This window comes from Pongo abelii, chromosome 22 (assembly GCF_028885655.2).
Source record: "Pongo abelii isolate AG06213 chromosome 22, NHGRI_mPonAbe1-v2.0_pri, whole genome shotgun sequence".
Classification (NCBI taxonomy): domain Eukaryota; kingdom Metazoa; phylum Chordata; class Mammalia; order Primates; family Hominidae; genus Pongo; species Pongo abelii.
In genome coordinates, this window is record NC_072007.2 from 55895255 (window position 1) to 55916557 (window position 21303).

Below are 21303 nucleotides of genomic sequence, written 5' to 3' on the forward strand. Positions count from 1 at the left end.
ACTGTAAACGTGTATACCGCTCAGGGTGAGGGCCAGCCACCTTGTTCTACTGTAAACATATATACCGCTCAGGGTGAGGGCCAGCCACCTTGTTCTACTGTAAACGTGTATACCGCTCAGGGTGAGGGCCAGCCACCTTGTTCTACTGTAAATGTGTATACCGCTCAGGGTTAGGGCCAGCCACCTTGTTCTACTGTAAACATATATACCGCTCAGGGTTAGGGCCAGCCACCTTGTTCTACTGTAAACGTGTATACCGCTCAGGGTTAGGGCCAGCCACCTTGTTCTACTGTAAATGTGTATACCGCTCAGGGTGAGGGCCAGCCACCTTGTTCTACTGTAAATGTGTATACCGCTCAGGGTGAGGGCCAGCCACCTTGTTCTACTGTAAACGTGTATACCGCTCAGGGTTAGGGCCAGCCACCTTGTTCTACTGTAAACGTGTATACCGCTCAGGGTGAGGGCCAGCCACCTTGTTCTACTGTAAACATATATACCGCTCAGGGTGAGGGCCAGCCACCTTGTTCTACTGTAAACGTGTATACCGCTCAGGGTTAGGGCCAGCCACCTTGTTCTACTGTAAACATATATACCACTCAGGGTGAGGGCCAGCCACCTTGTTCTACTGTTAACGTGTATACCGCTCAGGGTGAGGGCCAGCCACCTTGTTCTACTGTAAATGTGTATACCGCTCAGGGTGAGGGCCAGCCACCTTGTTCTACTGTAAACGTGTATACCGCTCAGGGTGAGGGCCAGCCACCTTGTTCTACTGTAAACATATATACCGCTCAGGGTGAGGGCCAGCCACCTTGTTCTACTGTAAACATATATACCGCTCAGGGTTAGGGCCAGCCACCTTGTTCTACTGTAAATGTGTATACCGCTCAGGGTGAGGGCCAGCCACCTTGTTCTACTGTTAACGTGTATACCGCTCAGGGTGAGGGCCAGCCACCTTGTTCTACTGTAAACATATATACCGCTCAGGGTGAGGGCCAGCCACCTTGTTCTACTGTAAACGTGTATACCGCTCAGGGTGAGGGCCAGCCACCTTGTTCTACTGTAAATGTGTATACCGCTCAGGGTGAGGGCCAGCCACCTTGTTCTACTGTAAACGTGTATACCGCTCAGGGTGAGGGCCAGCCACCTTGTTCTACTGTAAACGTGTATACCGCTCAGGGTTAGGGCCAGCCACCTTGTTCTACTGTAAACATATATACCGCTCAGGGTTAGGGCCAGCCACCTTGTTCTACTGTAAATGTGTATACCGCTCAGGGTGACGGCCAGCCACCTTGTTCTACTGTAAACATATATACCGCTCAGGGTGAGGGCCAGCCACCTTGTTCTACTGTAAACGTGTATACCGCTCAGGGTGAGGGCCAGCCACCTTGTTCTACTGTAAATGTGTATACCGCTCAGGGTGAGGGCCAGCCACCTTGTTCTACTGTAAACGTGTATACCGCTCAGGGTGAGGGCCAGCCACCTTGTTCTACTGTAAACGTGTATACCGCTCAGGGTGAGGGCCAGCCACCTTGTTCTACTGTAAACATATATACCGCTCAGGGTTAGGGCCAGCCACCTTGTTCTACTGTAAATGTGTATACCGCTCAGGGTGAGGGCCAGCCACCTTGTTCTACTGTAAACATATATACCGCTCAGGGTGAGGGCCAGCCACCTTGTTCTACTGTAAACGTGTATACCGCTCAGGGTGAGGGCCAGCCACCTTGTTCTACTGTAAATGTGTATACCGCTCAGGGTGAGGGCCAGCCACCTTGTTCTACTGTAAACATATATACCGCTCAGGGTGAGGGCCAGCCACCTTGTTCTACTGTAAACATATATACCGCTCAGGGTGAGGGCCAGCCACCTTGTTCTACTGTAAACGTGTATACCGCTCAGGGTGAGGGCCAGCCACCTTGTTCTACTGTTGACGTGTATACCGCTCAGGGTGAGGGCCAGCCACCTTGTTCTACTGTTGACGTGTATACCACTCAGGGTTAGGGCCAGCCACCTTGTTCTACTGTTAACGTGTATACCGCTCAGGGTTAGGGCCAGCAAGGAGTGACCAAAATCCCAAAACAACTGTGCTCAGACAGCTCAGACGTGTCAGGGGCAGACCCAGGGGCTGGCAGCTCCTTCCTCCCCTGCCCCCGCTGTCCCTTCCACGCCACCAGCACTCCCGTGGCACCAGCATGGAGGACCCCCCCAGGGCCACAGCCCTGCCCAAGAGACACATGGGGTGGCTGAAGCCACAGCGTCCAGCTTCATGCTGAGACTCAGCCTGTTGAGAGCACGGTTGGCTGGGACACATTTCTTACTCGGAGCAAAATGAATGAGAAATTTCAATTAGGCAGAAACTAATTGATTCCATAGTAAGTTAGAATGGCTTTACCATTTTAACTTAGTACATTTCCTTTTACACACGTATTTTTAAGTCTTGACTGTTACCAGTGGGCTTTTCTTGTGGCAGAAGCATCTCACAGTGGGGCCTCCAGCTGCACTAACACTGTGTCTCCTTTGCCCTGACAGGGACCCCCCGGCCTGCCAGGACTCAAGGTCAGTGACGGATATGCCTGGGTTTCTGTGGTCGCTGGCTCGGCCCTGGTCTCAACACCTTGGGGCTGGGGGAGACAGGGCCTTGCCTCGGGTTTTCTGATGGCAGGAGTAGGATGAATTCATCCTGGGAAATTTGCAAAATACAGCAAAAAAGCCTGACAGGGAAATAATCACACACCACCCCCAACCTAGACTTCCAGCGTTAAGGGGCTGTTGTCCCATTCTCTCTCCGAAGCCCAGGAATCAAGATTCCTGGGTTCACACACCTGAAGCATATTCTCAGACTTGGGCTGAAAAGAGGGGCATGGGTAAGAACTCAGGGTCCCCACCTCAGCCTCAGGGACAGGTGGACTCCTGGGCTCAGGGACAGAGGCGTGGTGACCTTGTAGGACCCGGGAGCTGTGTCCTCTGCTCCCCCCGTCCCTGGGGGACACCAGCCCCCAGCCTGGCCCCAAAGACCCCACCCCTGCCCAGGCCCCGAAGCTCCCAGGGCAGGTGCCTGAGTGGGGAGCCTGGAGCCTCCTCTCCTGGGCCCTGGGCAGCAGCTGCCTTTCACCCTGCTGCGTGCTCATCAAAGTGTCCTCTGCTGCGTGCGGGGCCAAGGGCGCACGGGGCCCACCTGGGGCCGCACTCTCACGCGTCACCAGCCCCTGCCATGGCACCTGCTCCTTTGAGAATGCTTTGCTTTCATTTGCAAGACATCGGGACATTTCAAAAGGCTGACTTTTGGGAAGGGCTGTGTGTTTGCTTTCTTAAATTGTTTGAATGAGGCTATCTCAGCGGGGTACTGTTTGCAGTCCTCGTGATGGAATATGTCCCCAGGCTCCACAGCAGTCCAGGCCGGGTGCCTTCGGCCAGCGTGGGCCACGAGGTCCCTGCACAAGTTGCTTAGTGTCCCTGGGACCCCTCGGCTCTGGGCTGGGGGAGGGCAGTGAGATGCATCCTGGGTAACTCACCCTTCCCTTCCCCCGGGGTGGACACTGCCTGAGGACTGGGCTGGCCCCAGCAGGTACTCACCGAGCCCCTTTATTTACTTAGGGGGATCCTGGCGTGCCTGGGCTGCCGGGGGCGAAGGTAAGCACTGTGCCCGGGTTCAGGGACGTGGCCAGGCAGAGGCAGGGAGGGCCCAGGTGGACGCCTGCGGAGATCAGCTCGGGGCGGCCTCCCCCGCTCTTCCTGCCACTGCTTTGTTTCTTTATAATTGAAGACGTGCTGGTTTCAAAGGCAACCCCCAGGATACCCACCTGCAGGGCACCCAACCCCAGGGCACCCCCAGGTTTGACTGCGTCAGAAACATGGCCTTCCTCCCTCCCAGTTGTCTGGCTGTGCAGGCCCCCTCGGCCCCTGCCACCAGCCTCCCACCTCTCCCTCCTTTTCCCCGACTTCCCCCTCCCCCACACCCCTCCCCGACTTCCCCCTCCCCCACACCCCTCCCCGACTTCCCCCTCCCCCACACCCCTCCCCGACTTCCCCCTCCCCCACACCCCTCCCCGACTTCCCCCTCCCCCACTTCCTCCTCTACTTCCCCCTCCCCCACTTCCTCCTCTACTTCCCCCTCCCCCACTTCCCCCTCCCCTACTTCCCCCTCCTCCACTTCCTCCTCCCCTACTTCCTCCTCCTCCCGGCTCCCCCCCCCCGACTCCTCCCTCCCCCATTGCTCCATCCCTCCACAGCCCCCGCTCAGGCCCACAGGGATAAGAGAGAGAAGCCCAGGCCATCGCCACGTCCACGGGTACCCCGGACTCCACATGGGGGTCCCTGCATTCCTGGGCGTGTGGCCAATGCCCTGCGTCCTCCATGTGACCCTTTCAGGGAGAAGTTGGAGCAGACGGAGCCCCTGGGTTCCCCGGCCTCCCTGGCAGAGAGGGCATTGCTGGGCCCCAGGTGAGCCGCCTTGGTAGGCCCAGGGTGCGGGGGGCAGGGGGCGTGGAGCCCTGAAGGGACTATGCCAAGATGAAAGCTGGCACGAGGTATGCCCTCCCGGGTCCCTGGGCCTCCGTGTGCCCTCTCCTGGGTCTCTGAGTGCCAGGAGCTGAGTACAAGTCTCTGTCAGGGTTCTCGGTGGCTGCCTGCCTCCCAGGCCCCAGCCGGTCGGGAAATAACCCCACATCTTCATCACAGCCATCCCTCACGGGGGGCCAGGGGCTCCTGTTTCTGTTGGTGATGAACTATTTCCTTCCTGTGTCTTCAGGGGCCAAAGGGAGACAGAGGCAGCCAGGGAGAAAAGGTGAGTGTCCCTGGGGTGGGTGGATGGGGGTGGGGGGCGCTGGGACATCCCAGAAGGTTTGGCCTCAGCTGCGCCCAGGTCCGTCCCCCTGCTGCCCATGTGACCTCAGAGACTCAGGGCAAAGACCTGCAAGTTGACAGGGGTGGCTTTCAGGCTGGGGGCAGCGTGTGTGGCTCGACCGTCCCTGTTGGAGCCTGCCCTGCCTGGCAGGGGGCTCCAAGGCCACAGTCCACAGCCCCGGGTGCCTCCTCACCCCCCATGGGCTCTGGGCACCCCCTCCAGGGCTGGGTGGACTCTGGGGTCCTGACCAGAGCAGCTGAGATGAAATGCCGGACGCGTGGCTTCCTCTTCCAGGGAGATCCAGGGAAGGACGGAGTTGGGCAGCCAGGCCTCCCTGGCCCCCCCGGACCCCCGGGGCCTGTGGTCTACGTGTCGGAACAGGACGTAAGGACGCTGCGTGGGTGGGCACCCAATCTGTCCAGAACCCCCACTGGGTGCAGAGATCCCTCCCTGAGCCGCACACACCCCCCCACACCCCCCAGGTCAGGACAGGCCCTGACTTCGAGGCCACACTCCAACTCCATGGTGGGGGCTGCAGAGGCCCTCGGTCAGAGACGCCCTCGGTCAGAGACGCCCTCGGTCAGAGACGCCCGGGGAGCCCAGCTCCATGTGGTGATGGAGACACCGGGGAGGGGTGAGGGCCTGCACAGGGGCCAGTGTTTTTACATCAAAGGCTCCCACTGGGCTCAGTCCCTGTGTCCTTGACACTGTGGCCCCAAAGCTGCGTGTAGTCACCCAGCTGCCCCGTCAGAAGAAGCAGACGCACCCTTGGCTCTCTGGTGAAGGTTGTGTTCATTCCGGAACCTTCCTCCCCACTGCGGCCCGTCCATCAGGCCTCTCAGCTGCACCCTCTGCGCCTGCCAGCAGTGCATCCCACTGGTCCCTGTGCCACCCTGGCCTCACAGAGGCAGACGCGTCTCTGCCCAGCCACATGGAACACAGGGACCAAGCCCTGCTCTGGGCGGGGAGCTGAGCCCCGGGCAGATGCAGGGCCCAGGGCAGCAGAGCTGGGTGTGGCCAGGGGTTCAGATCCCTGCTTCTCTATGGCCACCAGTGGAAGGGGCTGCCCGGGGCAGAGCTGAGAGCAGGCACCGTCAGCTGTGTGACACTGGACAAGTTACCTAACCCTTGTGCTCCAGTTCCCCACCTAGGAGGTGGGACTATAACAGTCTTGAGAGGAAGGGTGGAGTTGGGAACAGGCAGGAGAGGGCTTGCCCCAGCATGGCTTTGCTAGGAGCAGGCAGACAGGCATTGCGAGGCAGGGGCAGCCCGAGAGGCTACAGGGACCTCGGTGTGACGGTCAAGTCATCAGAACATCAGAAAAGCCTCCCGTAGGCCGAGCCACCTCCGCTGGCAAGCAAGGGAGCATCTAGCAGAGAGAGGAGCATTTTAAACCAAAATGAAAGTAAACACTGTGGCCCTTAGGGCGTCTGGAGTCTGCCTCCAGCTGCTCTGAGCCGAGAGGCGTCTGTGCTGCAGGAGGGACGCCCCAGGCCCAGGAAGACTGGAAAGCAACATTTTCCTTGAATTTCTTGGTTTGGTGTTTTGTTGATCTGTAAGTCGCTCGAGTCCAGTTTAATTTTAAATGCAGCTCTTTGTTTCCGATTTTTCCTTTTGCTCGTGGACAGGGATCCGTCCTGAGCGTGCCGGGACCTGAGGTACGTGCCTGCCCAGCTTCTAAGAGATGGGCCTGTGGGGACCTGGGTTCAAGGCTGGGTGGGGTCCGGGCAGCCGCGCGGGTGCGTGATGACCCCAGCTGACGCCGTCCCTCTTTCCCCAGGGCCGGCCAGGTTTCGCAGGCTTTCCTGTGAGTAACCTGGCGCCAGAGCTGCACGCTGCCCTCCACTGCCCTCCCGGCTGGGGAGGGGTCTCCGCCTGGTAGCACAGAGCAGCCCGGTCAAGCTGGGGTGGGCCTCATCAGGCCTGAGGGATAGCGACAGTCACTGTCTCCACGGAAATGATGGGAGCGGAATGTGGGCGAGAGCCCCTGGCAGGCCCCGTGCTGGGTGGGCACCCGTGAGGTTGAGGGAGCTTCTTGCACCTGCGGAGGCCTGCAGTGTCCGGAGTGAGGCTGGGGCCGGGAGGGGTCCTGGTGGGGGTCACCTGCTGAGGCCTGCAGTGTCTGGAGTGAGGCTGGGGCCAAGACAGGTCCTGGTGGGGCTGACAAGGCAGGCATATTGTTGGGGGCAGCTGTCGGGGGAGATGGAGCAGCCGTTGGGGCTGGGGGAGACGCCAGCCACCAGGCCTCACTGCCTGGCCTCCATTCCAGGGACCTGCAGGACCCAAGGGCGACCTGGGCTCTAAGGGCGAACGAGGCTCCCCGGGACCCAAGGTAAGGGTCTCAGGTGCTGTCTCTCAACCGCCTTTGCGACCCAGGGGTGGCCCCAGCCTGCCCAGGTGACCACTGTTGGGAGGGACCCGGGACCCCCCGGCTGCTGCTGTGACACATGAGGGGTACATCCCTGCTCGGGCCGTCCCTGTGGTCACCTCCCGTGAGAGGACCCGGACTGCGAGGCCCAGTCACAGTGGCCCTGCCTTCGGGGCTCTGGGTGAGGCTTTGTGGGGAAGGAGTTGGCCCTGACCCTGCTGGACCTCCTGCCATTCCAGGGTGAGAAGGGTGAACCGGGCAGCATCTTCAGGCCCGACGGCGGTGCCCTGGGCCCTGTCCAGAAAGGAGCCAAGGTGAGGGCCAGGCAGCCTCCTTCCAGCGGGCGTGGGGGCTCCTGGGGCCGTGGAGACAGCCTGGGCAGGGTCTTCCTGAGGGTCTGGCTCCTGATGCACGAGCGTCTCCCAAGCAGGGCTCCACCATCCAGGCCTGGCCCTCGTGGCCCCTCCTGTCTCGCACCCATGTCAGTGGTCCCGCCGGCCCCTCGTCCTCTCCCTGCCCCTGAGCCCTCCCTGCCCCTGAGCCCACCCTGCCGAGTGGAGGTTCTCGGTGAGCTGCGGCTCTGAGCTCACGCCTCCTTGGGGCCTGGCCTGTGGGGTTCAGGAGCCCAGGCTGTACCAGCTCAGCCTCAGCAGGTTTCTGGCTGCCCCTCCAGCCTCTTCCTGGGGGCCCTGATGCTGTGGGCAGCAGCCGCAGGCTCCTTCCTCTCTACAGCCCCAGGGTGCCTGCAGGACCCTGAGTTTGGCAGGGCCCGGAGTCAGTTCCTCAAGGGGCCTGTGCCTGGGTCCCCACCCCCTGCAGGCAGCCGCCCAGAAAAGCCCTCGGGGAGGGTCCTAGGGAGGAGCCTGGATCTTTGGAGTGTGGGGCACCGGCTCTCCCACTTTCAGAGGGAGCAGTGAGCCCTCCGGGGTGTTTGGGGTGGGCCTCAGACACAGGATCCCTAGGCCCAGCGAGAGCTCCACTGTCCCACCCAGCTGTGCATTGGAGCCAGGGCCTGCGGCAACCACGACACTTTGTGGCCCACACCCTCCACCCTCCACCCTCCACCCCTGCTTCAGGGCCCCGGGGCATGCCCCATGCTTGCACCAACCTGGACGCAAACCCCAATCCTGACCCTCCCCTTGCCAGTGTCTCCCGTCCTCCCCAGGGCTGCCTGCTCCTTGGGGACTGCCCAGTGCACCCAAAGGGACCACAGGGGTCCTCAGGGAGGCTGCCAGGTGGGGCACAAGCTGCCACCTAACCCTGTCTTCTTGTTTTTTTGCTCAGGGAGAGCCGGGCTTCCGAGGACCCCCGGTAAGTCAGCTCTTGGCTTTCTCTGCACTGAGCTCGGGCATGACAGCCCCTAAGGACACGGTTGCCCGTGGCTGCTGAGCTCATGCTCCCTAGTGCAGCTTTAAAGCGTGTGGGGCAGGTGTCGGTGTGAGGCTGCAGTGGGCTCCTCCGAGCTGATGGGTGGCCGAGGGTGCTGGGCTCTGCATAGCCCCTCCCGTTCCCCAGGTCCCCCCAACTCGTGGACAAGGGCCAGGGTCTGCCCCACTAAGCCTGGCTCCCTTCCTCTTGCAGGGTCCATACGGACGGCCGGGGTACAAGGGAGAGATTGGCTTTCCTGGACGGCCGGTGAGGACCTGGGGTCTCCAGTGGGGGCAGCAGATGGGGTCTGGCAGGTGGGGAGCAGCCCAGGCCCATGGGGGTGACATGCCCAGAGGGGAGTGGATGGCCGTTGCACCCACTGTCCTCCCCCAAGAACTGGCCCTGCCTGAGCGCAGCTCTTGTCCTGGATGTGGCTGGCGATACCCCACGAGGGGCCAGTACCCAAGAGGAAGCCCTGGGGGCAGACAGGGCAGTGGGCCTGTGTGTGCTAGGCTCAGTCACCTCCTCCCAAAAGGGTCCTTGTGCAGGAAAGGGGTGAGAAGGGCCGGGGTAGCCTGAGGGCAGGGAACGTGTGAGGCTGAGGGTGGGCCGGGCATGGCGTGGGGCTACGGCAGCCACCCTGCGGGAACGTGGCTGGTGATGACCAGTGCCCAGCAGTCCCCACCCCCTGTGCTCCGCCCCAGGGTCGCCCCGGGATGAACGGATTGAAAGGAGAGAAAGGGGAGCCCGGAGATGCCAGCCTTGGATTTGGCATGAGGGTGAGTGTCTCTCAAGGGGCGGCCTGGGTGGCTGGGAGACCAGGACCTGGGAATGGCCTGGCCACAGCCTGGGGTCCTGCAGCTCCTCTCAGAGGCCACTTATAAGCAGCCGTGCCATGTGGCCACACTGCACTGGTCCTGCCATACCCATGCACACTCATACATGTCCACACACACATGCACACGTGTGCCCACTCATACATGCATGCACATATATGCTCATATTCGTACATGTGTGCACACATACACATGCATCCATGCACATGCACACACACACATGCACACACACATCCACACGTGCACATATACACATATATTCGTGGATATACACGCCTGTCTACATGCACACACGTACATCTTATATATACATACATGTGCATGTATACACGTGTATCCATATACTCATACATGATTGTGAGCCCTCCCTGGCCCATTCCATGATGGGCATACACACTGCACATGTACATTCATGCACACATACGTATACACATGCATACACACCAATACACATATATGCACACATGTGCACCCATATACACACACACACACACAACAGGCCCCCGTGGATTCTCAGCAGGGCGTCCATGGGCCTGGGCCATGCCCTCCATGCCCTCCATGCTGGGGGTTCTCCCGCTCAGCCCAAAGGCGTCCACTCTGCTGTCTTTTGAGCCAAGAGCTTTGTCTCCCTGATGTCGGCAGGGTGGGGCATTTTCAGTCACCTTTTTACCTGAGATGCAGACCCGGTGGCCTCTTCACTCCTCCCGAGGGACATCTGTGCACGACTCCAACGTGGGATGAGGTGGGGCCGGGGCCAGCTCCTGTCCTCAGGGAGCCGTGGCCCCAGTGACCCACTGCATTCTCGATTTTGCCTGGTCAGAGGTCTGCCTGGTCAGGTTTCTGATTTTTCTGATTTTTCTGAACTGTCTCTGCTCCCAGCTGCTGCCTGACAGGCAGGCTATAAGCCTTACTAACAGCTCTCTGTCCTCCCCACAGGGAATGCCCGGCCCCCCAGGGCCTCCAGGGCCCCCAGGCCCTCCAGGGACTCCTGTTTACGACAGCAATGTAAGTCCCCAGGGCACCCACTGTCCTGCAGCCGCCCTTGGCTGTCACACAGAGCCCCACAGAGGGGCTGGGCCTTCTTCTCCCCTGGCCTCTGCGTCTGGGGGTCCTTCTAGGATGCGCCAGTCTGGTGGGCAGTGGATTAGCAGCTGAGTTCCTAAGGAAGGCGAAGCCCTGGGGAAGGGAGGGCTCTCTGGCTGTGGAGCTGCTTCCAGCTGACTTTGCTAAGGGCCTGAGCCCAGGGGTGCTAGGGGCACCCCCATTTTCCCAGGCTCAGCAAGGTGAAGTGACCGACGAGGGCCAAGTGGCGTCACGCCGTGGCTCCTGCTCTCCACACCCCTGTTCCCTCCCGTCTCTGACTGGGGGAGGCTGCCATGTGGCCTCATACAGGGGCTGGTGCTTCTGGGCTTGGGGACCCCTGAGTGGTGGTGGCCTCCATTTCAGAACATCGCCCTCAGCAGCCACCTCTCCCCATTCCTTGCAGGTGTTTGCAGAGTCCAGCCGCCCCGGGCCTCCAGGATTGCCAGGTGAGGGTCCCGGGCTCACAGCTGGGGATACAGGCTCTGAAGGGATGCTCCAGAGCCCCACCTTCCTTCCCGTGCCAGCAGCAGTGAGACTCCCCCAGTGCCCCAAGGCCAGTGCCACACACCCAGCCCACGCCCCAGTTCCGATGACCTTGGCCCTTCCTGCGGGCCCTCCCAGCACAGCTGTCCAGGACCTGACCTTGGGGTGGCCCCCATTTGCTGTTCTCCATTTAGATTTTGCTTCTCTGGCCAAAGCAGGGTAGAAGCAGCCCCGTCCCTCCTGTTGGTCAGCACGTGCCCTGCAGGTGTGGCCTGGCCCCGACATGGCCTGCTGAGGGGGACCCAGGGCGCCCCCACTCTCCAGGAGCTCCTACCTGACTGTCCCCATGTCCATCTGATGCGCCCCCCCATCCAGGCCCCCCCATCTGATGCCCCCCCATCCAGGCCCCCCCATCCAGGCCCCCCGATCTGATGCCCCCCATCCAGGCCCCCCCATCCAGGCCCTCCCATCCAGGCCTCCCCATCCAGGCCCCCCCATGTGATGCCCCCCCATCCAGGCCCCCCCATCTGATGCCCCCCATCCAGGCCCCCCCATCTGATGCCCCCCCATCCAGGCCCCCCCATCCAGGCCCCCCATCCAGGTCCCCCCATCCAGGCCCCCCCATCCAGGCCCCCGCATCTGATGCCCCCCATCCAGGTCCCCCCAATCTGATGCCCCCCCATCCAGGCCCCCCCATCCAGGCCCCCCCATCTGATGCCCCCCCATCCAGGCCCCCCCATCCAGGCCTCCCCATCCAGGCCCCCCCATCTGATGCCCCCCCCATCCAGGCCCTCCCATCTGATGCCCCCCATCCAGGCCCTCCCATCTGATGCCCCCCATCCAGGCCCCCCCATCTGATGCCCCCCCCATCCAGGCCCCCAGGCACTGGGGCATTTCGGGCAGGAGGGGCACCACCCTGGAGCCCTCCCTGGCACACTCCATGACGGGCACTGGGTCTTTCTTCCTCCAGGGAATCAGGGCCCTCCAGGACCCAAGGGCGCCAAAGGAGAAGTGGGCCCCCCCGGACCACCAGGTGAGCAGCTCTGGGCATCCCAGGCAGGAGAGCCATGGCGTGGCCAGCACTGAAGTGTGGTCACATCTAGAGCCGCCCCCCCCAAGCAAGTCCTGGACCATCACTGGGTGGTGACCACCTCACCCTACGGGAGGAAGGAAGCCCCTTCTGGGTTGATGGGGCCCTCACAGGACCTGGATTTGGGGGCGAGGGTGGCTGCAGGGCACAGGCCCAGCAAGATACCCCCATCACCTCCTGAGGAGCAGGCTGCCCTTCCACGGTAGACCCAGGTGGGCACTGCGCAGAGACACAGCAGCTTCAGTGCCCTGAGACACCCCCTCCCCTCCATGGGGCCGGTGGTCCTGAGACGCCCCCTCCCCTCCCCTCCCCTCTACTGGGCCGGCGATCCTGAGACGCCCCCTCCCCTCCCCTCCACGGGGTCGGCAGTCCTGAGACGCCCCCTCCCCTCTATGGGGCCAGCAGTCCTGAGACGCCCCCTCCTCTCCCCTCCACGGGGCCGGCAGTCCTGAGACGCCCCCTCCTCTCCCCTCCACGGGGCCGGCAGTCCTGAGATGCCCCCTCCCCTCCACGGGGCCGGGGGTCGGCACTGGAGGACCCTCTGTCGAGAAACTCTCCAGGGTCTCATGTGGGAAGGAGGCGTTGCCTGACAGGCCGTCCAGAGGGTGAGCCCAGCACCCGTGCTCCCCCGAAGGACAAGAATTCCCCCCGAGCCCCACCTCCATTGAGGGTGGCAGGGCTGCTTGGATATCCTGCCAAGACCACTGAGAACAGCTGGATAAAATGTGAGAAAACCACTGTTTGAGGATGTCTGGGGGCTGGCAGAGCAGAAGCCCAGAGAGCCAGGCCAGCCTCGGGCGCCTCTAACAACCAGGGTCCCCTCTCCACCACCAGGGTCCCCTCTCACCACCAGGGTCCCCTCTCACCGCCAGGGTCCCCTCTCGCCGCCAGGGTCCCCTCTCGCCATCAGGGTCCCCTCTCACCGCCAGGGTCCTCTGCAGAGGAGGCCGCCATACCTGCTCTTGCTGGGGCTGCACCCTGGGGTGGGAAGGGACCAGGCAGGCAGAGGCCGAGTCTGGGCCAGGACATCCTTAAGGCCTGTGGAGGCAAAGGCAGGCAGAAAGCAAGCGGGAAGATGGAAGATGCGCCCGTCCCAGCCTTGGATCTCTCAGCATCACACACGACGCCCAGGAAGGACTGAGTGATGCACAGATGACCAGAAACCAGGAGGAACCAGGAGGAGAGGCCAGTGACACACCAGACCAGGAGGCCCAGCTCATGGGGTCATCGGACCCACCTTGAACTCCGAAGGTCACACATTCAAAAGCCACAGGAAGCCTGGAGATGGCAGCAGAGAGCTGGGAAGCTCAGAGGTGTTGGGATGAACCCGGGGCTGAAGGCGGAACAGTTGGAGCTTGAGACCTGTGTATAGGTTTTGGTGGACATGGGATTGCCTGTCCCTGGGAGCCAGAATGAGGGCTCCGAGGGCTCCAGAGGGAACAATGTTTGCAGCTGGAATGGCTGACGCTCTTCCAAAGCCAAGGAAGGCTCAGAGCATTCCCCTTATTCAAAGGATCAACAATTAGAGTGACGAGATTTCTCAGCAAAACGGGAGAAGCCGGAAGACCATAAATGGTTTCCAAAATATCCAAGAAAGTCAATTGCCAGTGTAGACTCCGACAGCCAGTGGTATTCCCGTGGCCTTCAGAATGAGGATGACATGCAGGCTGGCACTCCAGACCCGAGCTGTGTCGGCGGTGGAGGGCACTTCAGGGGGAAGATGAGGCCGAGGGAAAGGAGTACAGAGATGGGGAGAGACAATGCCAGCAGGAACTGGCGTCCCAGTGACAGTGGGGTCAGAGGTTCCCTTGGGAACCAGTGTGGGCTGCCCAGCACAGGGTACCAGCAACAGTGGGGTCAGAGGCTCCTACGGGAACCGGCACAGGCTGCACAGCACGGTGTCCCAGCGTCAGTGCAATTAGGGGTTCCCGTGGTCTCAGCGCCCTGGGGAGTGGTGGTAGTTCTCACTATATTGGACGGTGAGGTTGGAGAGGAATGCAGAGCTGACACTGGTGGAGAGGCAGGAGGGCAGGCAGGATGGCACACACAGGACGTTTAACACACACACAGTAAATCCAAAAGAAGGCAAAACATGAGAGAAAAAGGAATGCAGAACAGGTGGGATGAATAGAAACTAGGAAATAAAACAGTAGATTTAGGCCCCGATACATCCACAGGTGCTCTAAGTATGACGAGGGTAGATACATCCATTGAAGGACAGACATTGTCAGTGGGATATGGCTAAACCGTATGCTGCTTACAAAAGACGCTCCCTGAACGTGAGGGCTGGAGAGGTCAAGGCACCCAGAGGCTGGTGTGGGTTTGGGTGTGTGTGGAGTGTGCGTATGTGGGTGTGCTGTGTGTAATGGGGTGTGGGTGGAGTGTGGAGTTTGCGTATGTGGGTGTGTAGTGTGGGGGTGTATAGTGTGGGTGTTTGTGGAGTGTGTGTTGGGTGTGTAGTGTGGGGGTGTGAGGGGGTGTGTGGAGTGTGCGTATGTGTGTGTTGGGTGTGGAGGTGTGAGGGGGTGTGTGGAGTGTGCATATGTGGGTGTTGGGTGTGCAGGGTGTGTGGAGTGTGTATATGTGGGTGTGTAGTGGTGTGAGGGTGTGTGGAGTGTGCGTATGTGGGTGTTGGGTGTGTAGTGAGGGGGTGGGGGTGTGAGGGGGTGGGGGTGTGAGGGGGTGTGGAATGTGTATGTGGGTGTTGGGTGTGTGGTGTGGGGTGTGTGGAGTGTGCATATGTTGGTGTGCTGAGTGTGTGTAGTGGGGTGTGGGTGGAGTGGAGTTTGCATATGTGGGTGTGTAGTGGGGGGGTGTATAGTGTGGGTGTTTGTGGAGTGTGTATGTGGGTGTGTTGGGTGTGTAGTGTGGAGGTGTGGGGGTGTGTGGAGTGTGCATATGTGGGTGTTGGGTGTGTAGTGGGGTGTGTGGAGTGTGTATATGTGGGTGTGTAGTGGGAGTGTGAGGGTGTGTGGAGTGTGCGTATGTGGGTGTTGGGTGTGTAGTGTGGTGTGAGGGGGTGGGGGTGTGAGGGGGGTGTGTGGAGTGTGTATGTGCGTGTTGGGTGTGTGGTGTGGGGTGTGTGTGGAGTGTGGCTATGGGGGTGCTGGGTGTGTAGTGTGGTGTGGTTTGGTGTGTGTGTTGGGTGTGTAGTGGGGTGTGGTTTGGTGTGTGTGTTGGGTGTGTAGTGGGGTGTGGTTTGGTGTGTGTGTTGGGTGTGTAGTGTGGGGGTGTGGTTTGGTGTGTGTGTGTTGGGTGTGTAGTGTGGTGTGGTTTGGTGTGTGTGTTGGGTGTGTAGTGGGGGTGTGGTTTGGTGTGTGTGTGTTGGGTGTGTAGTGTGGGGGTGTGGTTTGGTGTGTGTGTTGGGTGTGTAGTGTGTGGTTTGGTGTGTGTGTTGGGTGTGTAGTGTGGGGGTGTGGTTTGGTGTGTGTGTGTTGGGTGTGTGGTGTGGGGGTGTGGTTTGGTGTGTGTGTTGGGTGTGTAGTGTGGGGGTGTGGTTTGGTGTGCGTGTTGGGTGTGTAGTGTGGGGGTGTGGTTTGGTGTGTGTGTGTTGGGTGTGTAGTATGGTGTGGTTTGGTGTGTGTTGGGTGTGTAGTGTGTGGTTTGGTGTGTGTGTGTTGGGTGTGTAGTGTGTGGTTTGGTGTGTGTGTGTTGGGTGTGTAGTGTGGGGGTGTGGTTTGGTGTGTGTGTGTGTTGTGTGTGTGTGTGCAAAGTATATCCTGGAGTAAGAAACAAGGTCAAGAATAAATGTTCATTGAGACGACGGAGCAAGTCTACCAGAGAAATTCAGTAATTCTACATTTCTGTGCATCTGATGAGATAGTCTCAAGATATGACAAGTAAATTGGCAAAGTGAGAAAGAAAAACACAAATCAATCATTATAGGGGGACTTTCAGCCCAGAGAGATCTGAACAGCAGGTCTGACAGGCATCACCTGCGAAGGTCTCCAGGCCGCATCCCCAGCATCGGGACCAGGGTCTGCCCCAGAGGGGCCCCGGCTAGGCTGAAAGCAGGCCTGGCTTCCAGGAACTGTGATCTCACAAGTGCAGTAGAAGCAAGTGGGAAATGCCCACAGGGTAGTGCCTTTCCACGCGGCTCATGAGTCAAGGAGAAGCAGGTGGAAGTCAGAAGCCCCTGGAGCTGAGGTGCGTCCAGGGCATCCTCAGCCCTCACACTGCAGCCGCAGGGGCCTTGCCCTGCACGACCCCGGGTCTCCCAGGCGGTGGGGCCTCCACAGCTGGTCACCTCCCTCTGCAGAAGAACCCTCAGGGGCTCCACAGCCGGTCACCTCCCTCTGCAGAAGGACCCTCGGGCTCCACAGCCGGTCACCTCCCTCTGCAGAAGGACCCGGAGCAGGGCCCAGCCCGAGAGGGAGCATGGGTCCTGACAGCAGCCGTGACCTCCAACCCCAGGGAACTGCACCTGTGGGATGGGGGGCCCTGGGGGTGTGGAGCCACATGCTCCAAAGCTTCTGGGTTACAGGGCACGGCCTCCAGGGATGAGGTGGTCCCCACCCTGGTCACGGTTCCAGGGGAACAGTCACGGGAGAAGGTTTGCCCAGGGCTGTCTTAAGATCCCACCTGGAAGGAGAAGGGGTTTTGTCATCTCCGTTGACAAAATTACAGCTTTAAGTAGTACCTGTTTCTACACATCAGCCTAAGATGTTAAAGAACAAACAGCATTTATTGTTAAAGAACAACATTTATTTGATGAAAATAGATGGGAAAAAGTATTAAACATCAAAAATGAGTGAAGAGAAGTTGTGTATGTTTTATATATAAAAATAGCAAGGATCAAGAAAGTCCAAAAATCCAGTTAATTCTTTGCAAAGGCTAACAACATTCCTACACCTCTGTGAAGACCGATGAAAAGGAGAGAAGAAGCAACAAGCAGTAATTTCAGCAAAGGGCTCCTCCGTGGTCTGGAAGGAGCCACCTGGAACTGCCACAGCTTCACTCTCGGAGCGGGTGGAGGGACCCTCAAGTCAGGGCCAAGACACGGCTGCCTGCCCACCCTGGGAGGAGGCAGAGGACAGACAGGAAGGACAGGACGCTGAGAGGAGGGAATCGCGTTGCTCTTGTCTCAGCACGTCTCCCACGTAAACCACCCAAGTGAATCTGCAGGTGAACTGTCAGGATTAGTAAGTAAATGTACCGAGGTCACCAGATGGAAGGGCAGTTTAGAAAAACCACCAGAGTCCTAAGCAATTAAAAGTGAAGTTTTAAAAAGGCACCATTAACAAAAACAGCAGAAAGTATCAGTTAACTAAGAAGAACCTAATGAAATACTCGATCTCTACTGGGAAATGGCTGGAAGGGCCTCAGGCAAACCCACCAGTGCTGGGGGCTGCAGGGGGAGCCCGGCGCCATCAGACGCCACCTCAGCGAGACCCCACCTGTCTCTCTCTCGCAGGGCAGTTTCCGTTTGACTTTCTTCAGTTGGAGGCTGAAATGAAGGTGGGTGACCTCCCTGTGGGGTTGGGGGCCCCCAAGGTCCTGTACATCCCCCTGGGTGGCTGCTCCCAATTCCTCCTCCCATCCAGCCCAAGCCCCCTTCCTGTTCAGCCCTGCGAGGGGCACTGGCTCCAGAGGGTGTCAAGGGCGTCCCTCAGGACGTTCCTGTCCCCGGCTCAGTTTTTGGGGGACTTGGCTGATGCAGTGGGAGGTGGGGAGTCGAGCCCTATTCTATGCAGCCAGCAGCTCCCAGGCCTGGACTCCGGAAGCTTCTGACTGCCCTGCCCTGGCTCAGGGGGATGGGAGGCCACCTGTGGCTTATAGGGGTTCAGGGCTCCCGTGTCACAAGTGTTTCCATCCACAGGGGGAGAAGGGAGACCGAGGTGACGCAGGACAGAAAGGCGAAAGGGGTGAGCCCGGGGGCGGCGGTTTCTTCGGCTCCAGGCTGCCAGGCCCCCCCGGCCCCCCAGGCCCACCTGGCTACCCTGGGATTCCAGTAAGTCCCAGCCTGTGCAGGCAGAGCGCATGTCCCAGGGGTCTGGGTGCAGGAGCTGAGGACAGGTCCAGCCTGGCCACCGACGCCCGCCAAGGCCGGAGCTGCCCCTGCAAGCTCAGCAGCCCCGACATGTCCCTGCCCCCTGTGGGGATGCAGCAGGCCGTGTGGGTGTGGGTGCACTGACCCCGGACACCCCCCGTTCCCCTGCAGTGTTCCATGGCCTGCCCTCCTGCTGTGGCCATGTGCATCCACCTCTGCTCCTGGGCCGGGTCAGATCAGGGTTTAGGCCCATCAGTCCTGAAAGCCTCCAGAGAGCCATGGGCCCCAGCTACTGCCTGGGGGTCCACACTGTTGTCAGGTCTCTGGTCTCTGCTGGTCTCTCCCCCGGGATCGCACCCCCAGGGAAGAAGGGGTGATGGTGTGGGGGTTTCTCAGGCTATGGCGTGGGCAGGGAGGGGACTGGTGACTCAGAGGCTGCGCTCGCCAAGGGGGTCTTGGCAGCTGCAGCCCCAGCCCCACAAGCTTGCCTGCCCCCAGCCCCAGGCAGCCCCAGCCCCAAAAGCTTGCCCACCCCCAGCTCAATGTAGCCCCAACCCCACAAGCTTGCCTGCCCCCAGCCCAGGGCACGAGGTAACCAGGAAGCGTCTCTTGTCGCCGTCCCTAGGGTCCCAAGGGAGAGAGCATCCGGGGCCAGCCCGGCCCACCTGGACCTCAGGGACCCCCCGGCATCGGCTACGAGGGGCGCCAGGGCCCTCCTGGCCCCCCAGGCCCCCCCGGCCCCCCAGGGCCCCCTTCATTTCCCGGCCCTCACAGGCAGAGTAAGTCAGTGGGAAGTGAGCCCCGGGCAGAGGCCACCTCGTGTGGCTTCGTGTTCCCACTTTGGTTTCTTTCCTGCAGCTATCAGCGTTCCCGGCCCTCCGGGCCCCCCTGGGCCCCCTGGGCCCCCTGGAACCGTGGGCGCCTCCTCAGGGGTAAGTATCTAGGCAGCCAGCTGGGCACCTGCGTCCCATACCCTGGCTGGTTCTGCAGCCCCTGCCCCTCGGAGGCACCGTCCCACGGACCCCACAGGGAGATACACAGGAGGCCAAGATGCGGTTTCCAGGGTGGAAGCGGGGCCAGGCCATGGGGGGATCCAGTGGACCCAGGAGGACGACCACCAGCTGGGAAGTGCCCAGGGCCCGTGCACTGTCCACGGAGCCTGAGGGGCTGGAGGCAGGCAGGGGTCCCCATGGTGCTCATGGGGGCAGCCGCCTCAGTCCACACCTGTCCAAAGCCCTGCGGCCCCTGCCCAGCACCCTGAAACGGGCATTCCTTCCTTCTGCCCCATGCCCTCCCACCTCAAGCCCCACACCTCTGCATTTGGTCCCAGCAGGTGAGGCTCTGGGCTACGCGCCAGGCCATGCTGGGCCAGGTGCACGAGGTTCCCGAGGGCTGGCTCATCTTCGTGGCCGAGCAGGAGGAGCTCTACGTCCGCGTGCGGAACGGGTTCCGGAAGGTCCAGGTGAGCGCTCTGTGTGACGGGTTCTTGACCCGTGGAAGGGCCGAAGCCACCTCTTGGGGCTTAACGAAGGCGAGAGGCCCAGGTCCCGGACAGGGATGGGGGCAGGTGGCAGCCAGCGCTTCTTAAACTTTCAAACTTTTGGTAAAGTTTAGTAAAATACTTTTGTGAGCAGTTTTGGCTTTAGAGAAAAGTGAGCTCAAGCTTCTGAAAGCGGATGAACACATGGTGTGTGAGGCGCTCCTGGCGGGTCATGTCACAGTGAACGTTTACAAAGATAAATGTCACCTCACACACCCGATAATAAGACAAGGCGCCTGATGGGACGAGGCAGCAGGGGGGCTCAGGCCCTCCAGGGCCACGTGACATCCACAGCACGGCCCCGGCTGGGGTGCAGGCTGTCCCGTGGCTCTGCACCCCGCATTATAAACACCAAGGTGGGGTGAAATGTGTCCTCTCCGCTTAGCACGGGCCTTGCTCACCGGCCTGGCTCCTCAGACACACCTGGGATTGCCCTTTCCAGGCCAGGCCAGCCCCTTTCCTGCTTTCCCAAAATGGTCTGGGTGGCAGGAGTGGCCGCTCTGATCCAGGTGGGCATGGCCACGCTTGCAGGGCCCCGGGGAAGGTTTACCTTCATGTGGCAAAGGTGAGGACTGGTAGAAGCTCCGTGCCACTGAAACGGCCTGTGACGTCCGTGGGAGCCTCCATGGCAGAACACTGCACATTGACACAGCCCTGACTCCTGGAGCCCTCCCACCTTCCTTCTAGAGCCCTCCCACCTTCCTTCTAGAGCCCTCCCACCTTCCCTTTAGCACTCCCTCCCTCTGGCCACCGGCCCCCAACTGGGCCTGGCCGGCCCCTGCAGCACCCCAGACAGTGAATCCCACTCCAGTCCCTTCATCTGGCCAGGGAGAGGCTGCCAGTCTCATAACAGATGCTGAGCTGGTGCCCACTGTGTGCCAGGTGTCCTCATAGGCACCCAGATGCAGCCCCATCCTAACTTTCAGGGGCTTTGGTTCTGACAGGAGGAGGCAGGAGGATGGCATCCTAGCAAACGCGTGCTGGGAGGGCCGGGTGCTGGGCAGGGAGCGTACCCTGGCACAGGCTTGGAGGGGCGGGTGCTGGGCAGGGAGGGCACCCTGCTGTGGACTGGGAGGGCCGGGTGCTGGACAGGGAGGGCACCCTTCTGTGGGCTGGCAGAGCCGGGTGCTGGGCAGGGAGGGCACCCTGCTGTGGACTGGGAGGGCTGGGTGCTGGGCAGGGACGGTACCCTGGCACAGGCTTGGAGGGGCAGGTGCTGGGCAGGGAGGGCACCCTCTTGTGGGCTGGCAGGGCCAGGTGCTGGGCAGGGAGGGCACCCTCCTGTGGGCTGGGAGGGCCAGGTGCTGGGGAGGGAGAGGCGGGTGCTGGGCATGGAGGGCACCCTGGCTCAGGCCCAGCCGCAGGTCCTGGGTGACCCTGCTGCTTTCTTCCAGCTGGAGGCCCGGACGCCACTCCCACGAGGGACGGTAAGGAGCATTTTTTCTCTTGAGACTGGTGGGTGGTCAGGACATGAGGGGGTATGTGCTGTCTCCTGTTTGGGGGAATAACACGTGGTCCTTTGGAGTCCTGGAGCTGAACATGTGGCTCACTATCAGCCCCTGCTGCAGAAACGGGTGCAGGACACCCCAGTACCTCCGTCTCAGTGCCGGCCACCCCACTACCTCCATCTCAGCGCAGGCCACCCCACTACCTCCATCTCAGCGCAGGACACCCCAGTACCTCCGTCTCAGCTGCCAGCCACCCCA

General features: G+C 60.8%; 1 protein-coding gene and 1 long non-coding RNA gene across 4 annotated transcripts in view; one reads left to right on the plus strand and one right to left on the minus strand.

Moving 5' to 3' along the window:
• LOC100457565 (collagen alpha-1(XVIII) chain) overlaps window positions 1-21303 on the plus strand; it is a 121688-nt gene that overhangs the window by 93511 nt on the left and 6874 nt on the right. For 2 of the 3 annotated variants that reach the window (XM_054542644.2, XM_054542647.2), the window contains 21 exons: window positions 2527-2553; window positions 3592-3627; window positions 4366-4437; window positions 4745-4780; window positions 5135-5224; window positions 6469-6498; window positions 6621-6647; window positions 7110-7172; window positions 7448-7522; window positions 8493-8519; window positions 8790-8843; window positions 9281-9355; window positions 10349-10417; window positions 10899-10941; window positions 11949-12011; window positions 17482-17525; window positions 17887-18018; window positions 18683-18836; window positions 18916-18989; window positions 19388-19519; window positions 20992-21024. In XM_054542644.2, the coding sequence (XP_054398619.2) occupies window positions 2527-2553; window positions 3592-3627; window positions 4366-4437; window positions 4745-4780; window positions 5135-5224; window positions 6469-6498; window positions 6621-6647; window positions 7110-7172; window positions 7448-7522; window positions 8493-8519; window positions 8790-8843; window positions 9281-9355; window positions 10349-10417; window positions 10899-10941; window positions 11949-12011; window positions 17482-17525; window positions 17887-18018; window positions 18683-18836; window positions 18916-18989; window positions 19388-19519; window positions 20992-21024 (1356 nt within the window). The remainder of the gene's footprint in view (window positions 1-2526; window positions 2554-3591; window positions 3628-4365; window positions 4438-4744; window positions 4781-5134; window positions 5225-6468; window positions 6499-6620; window positions 6648-7109; window positions 7173-7447; window positions 7523-8492; window positions 8520-8789; window positions 8844-9280; window positions 9356-10348; window positions 10418-10898; window positions 10942-11948; window positions 12012-17481; window positions 17526-17886; window positions 18019-18682; window positions 18837-18915; window positions 18990-19387; window positions 19520-20991; window positions 21025-21303) is intronic. The other variant, XM_054542645.2, reaches the window with a different exon arrangement.
• On the minus strand, window positions 16751-17890 carry LOC134760863 (uncharacterized). The gene is made up of 2 exons (XR_010138897.1): window positions 17404-17890; window positions 16751-17083 (listed from the first exon to the last, which is right to left on the minus strand). It is a non-coding gene; the product is annotated as an uncharacterized LOC134760863 (long non-coding RNA).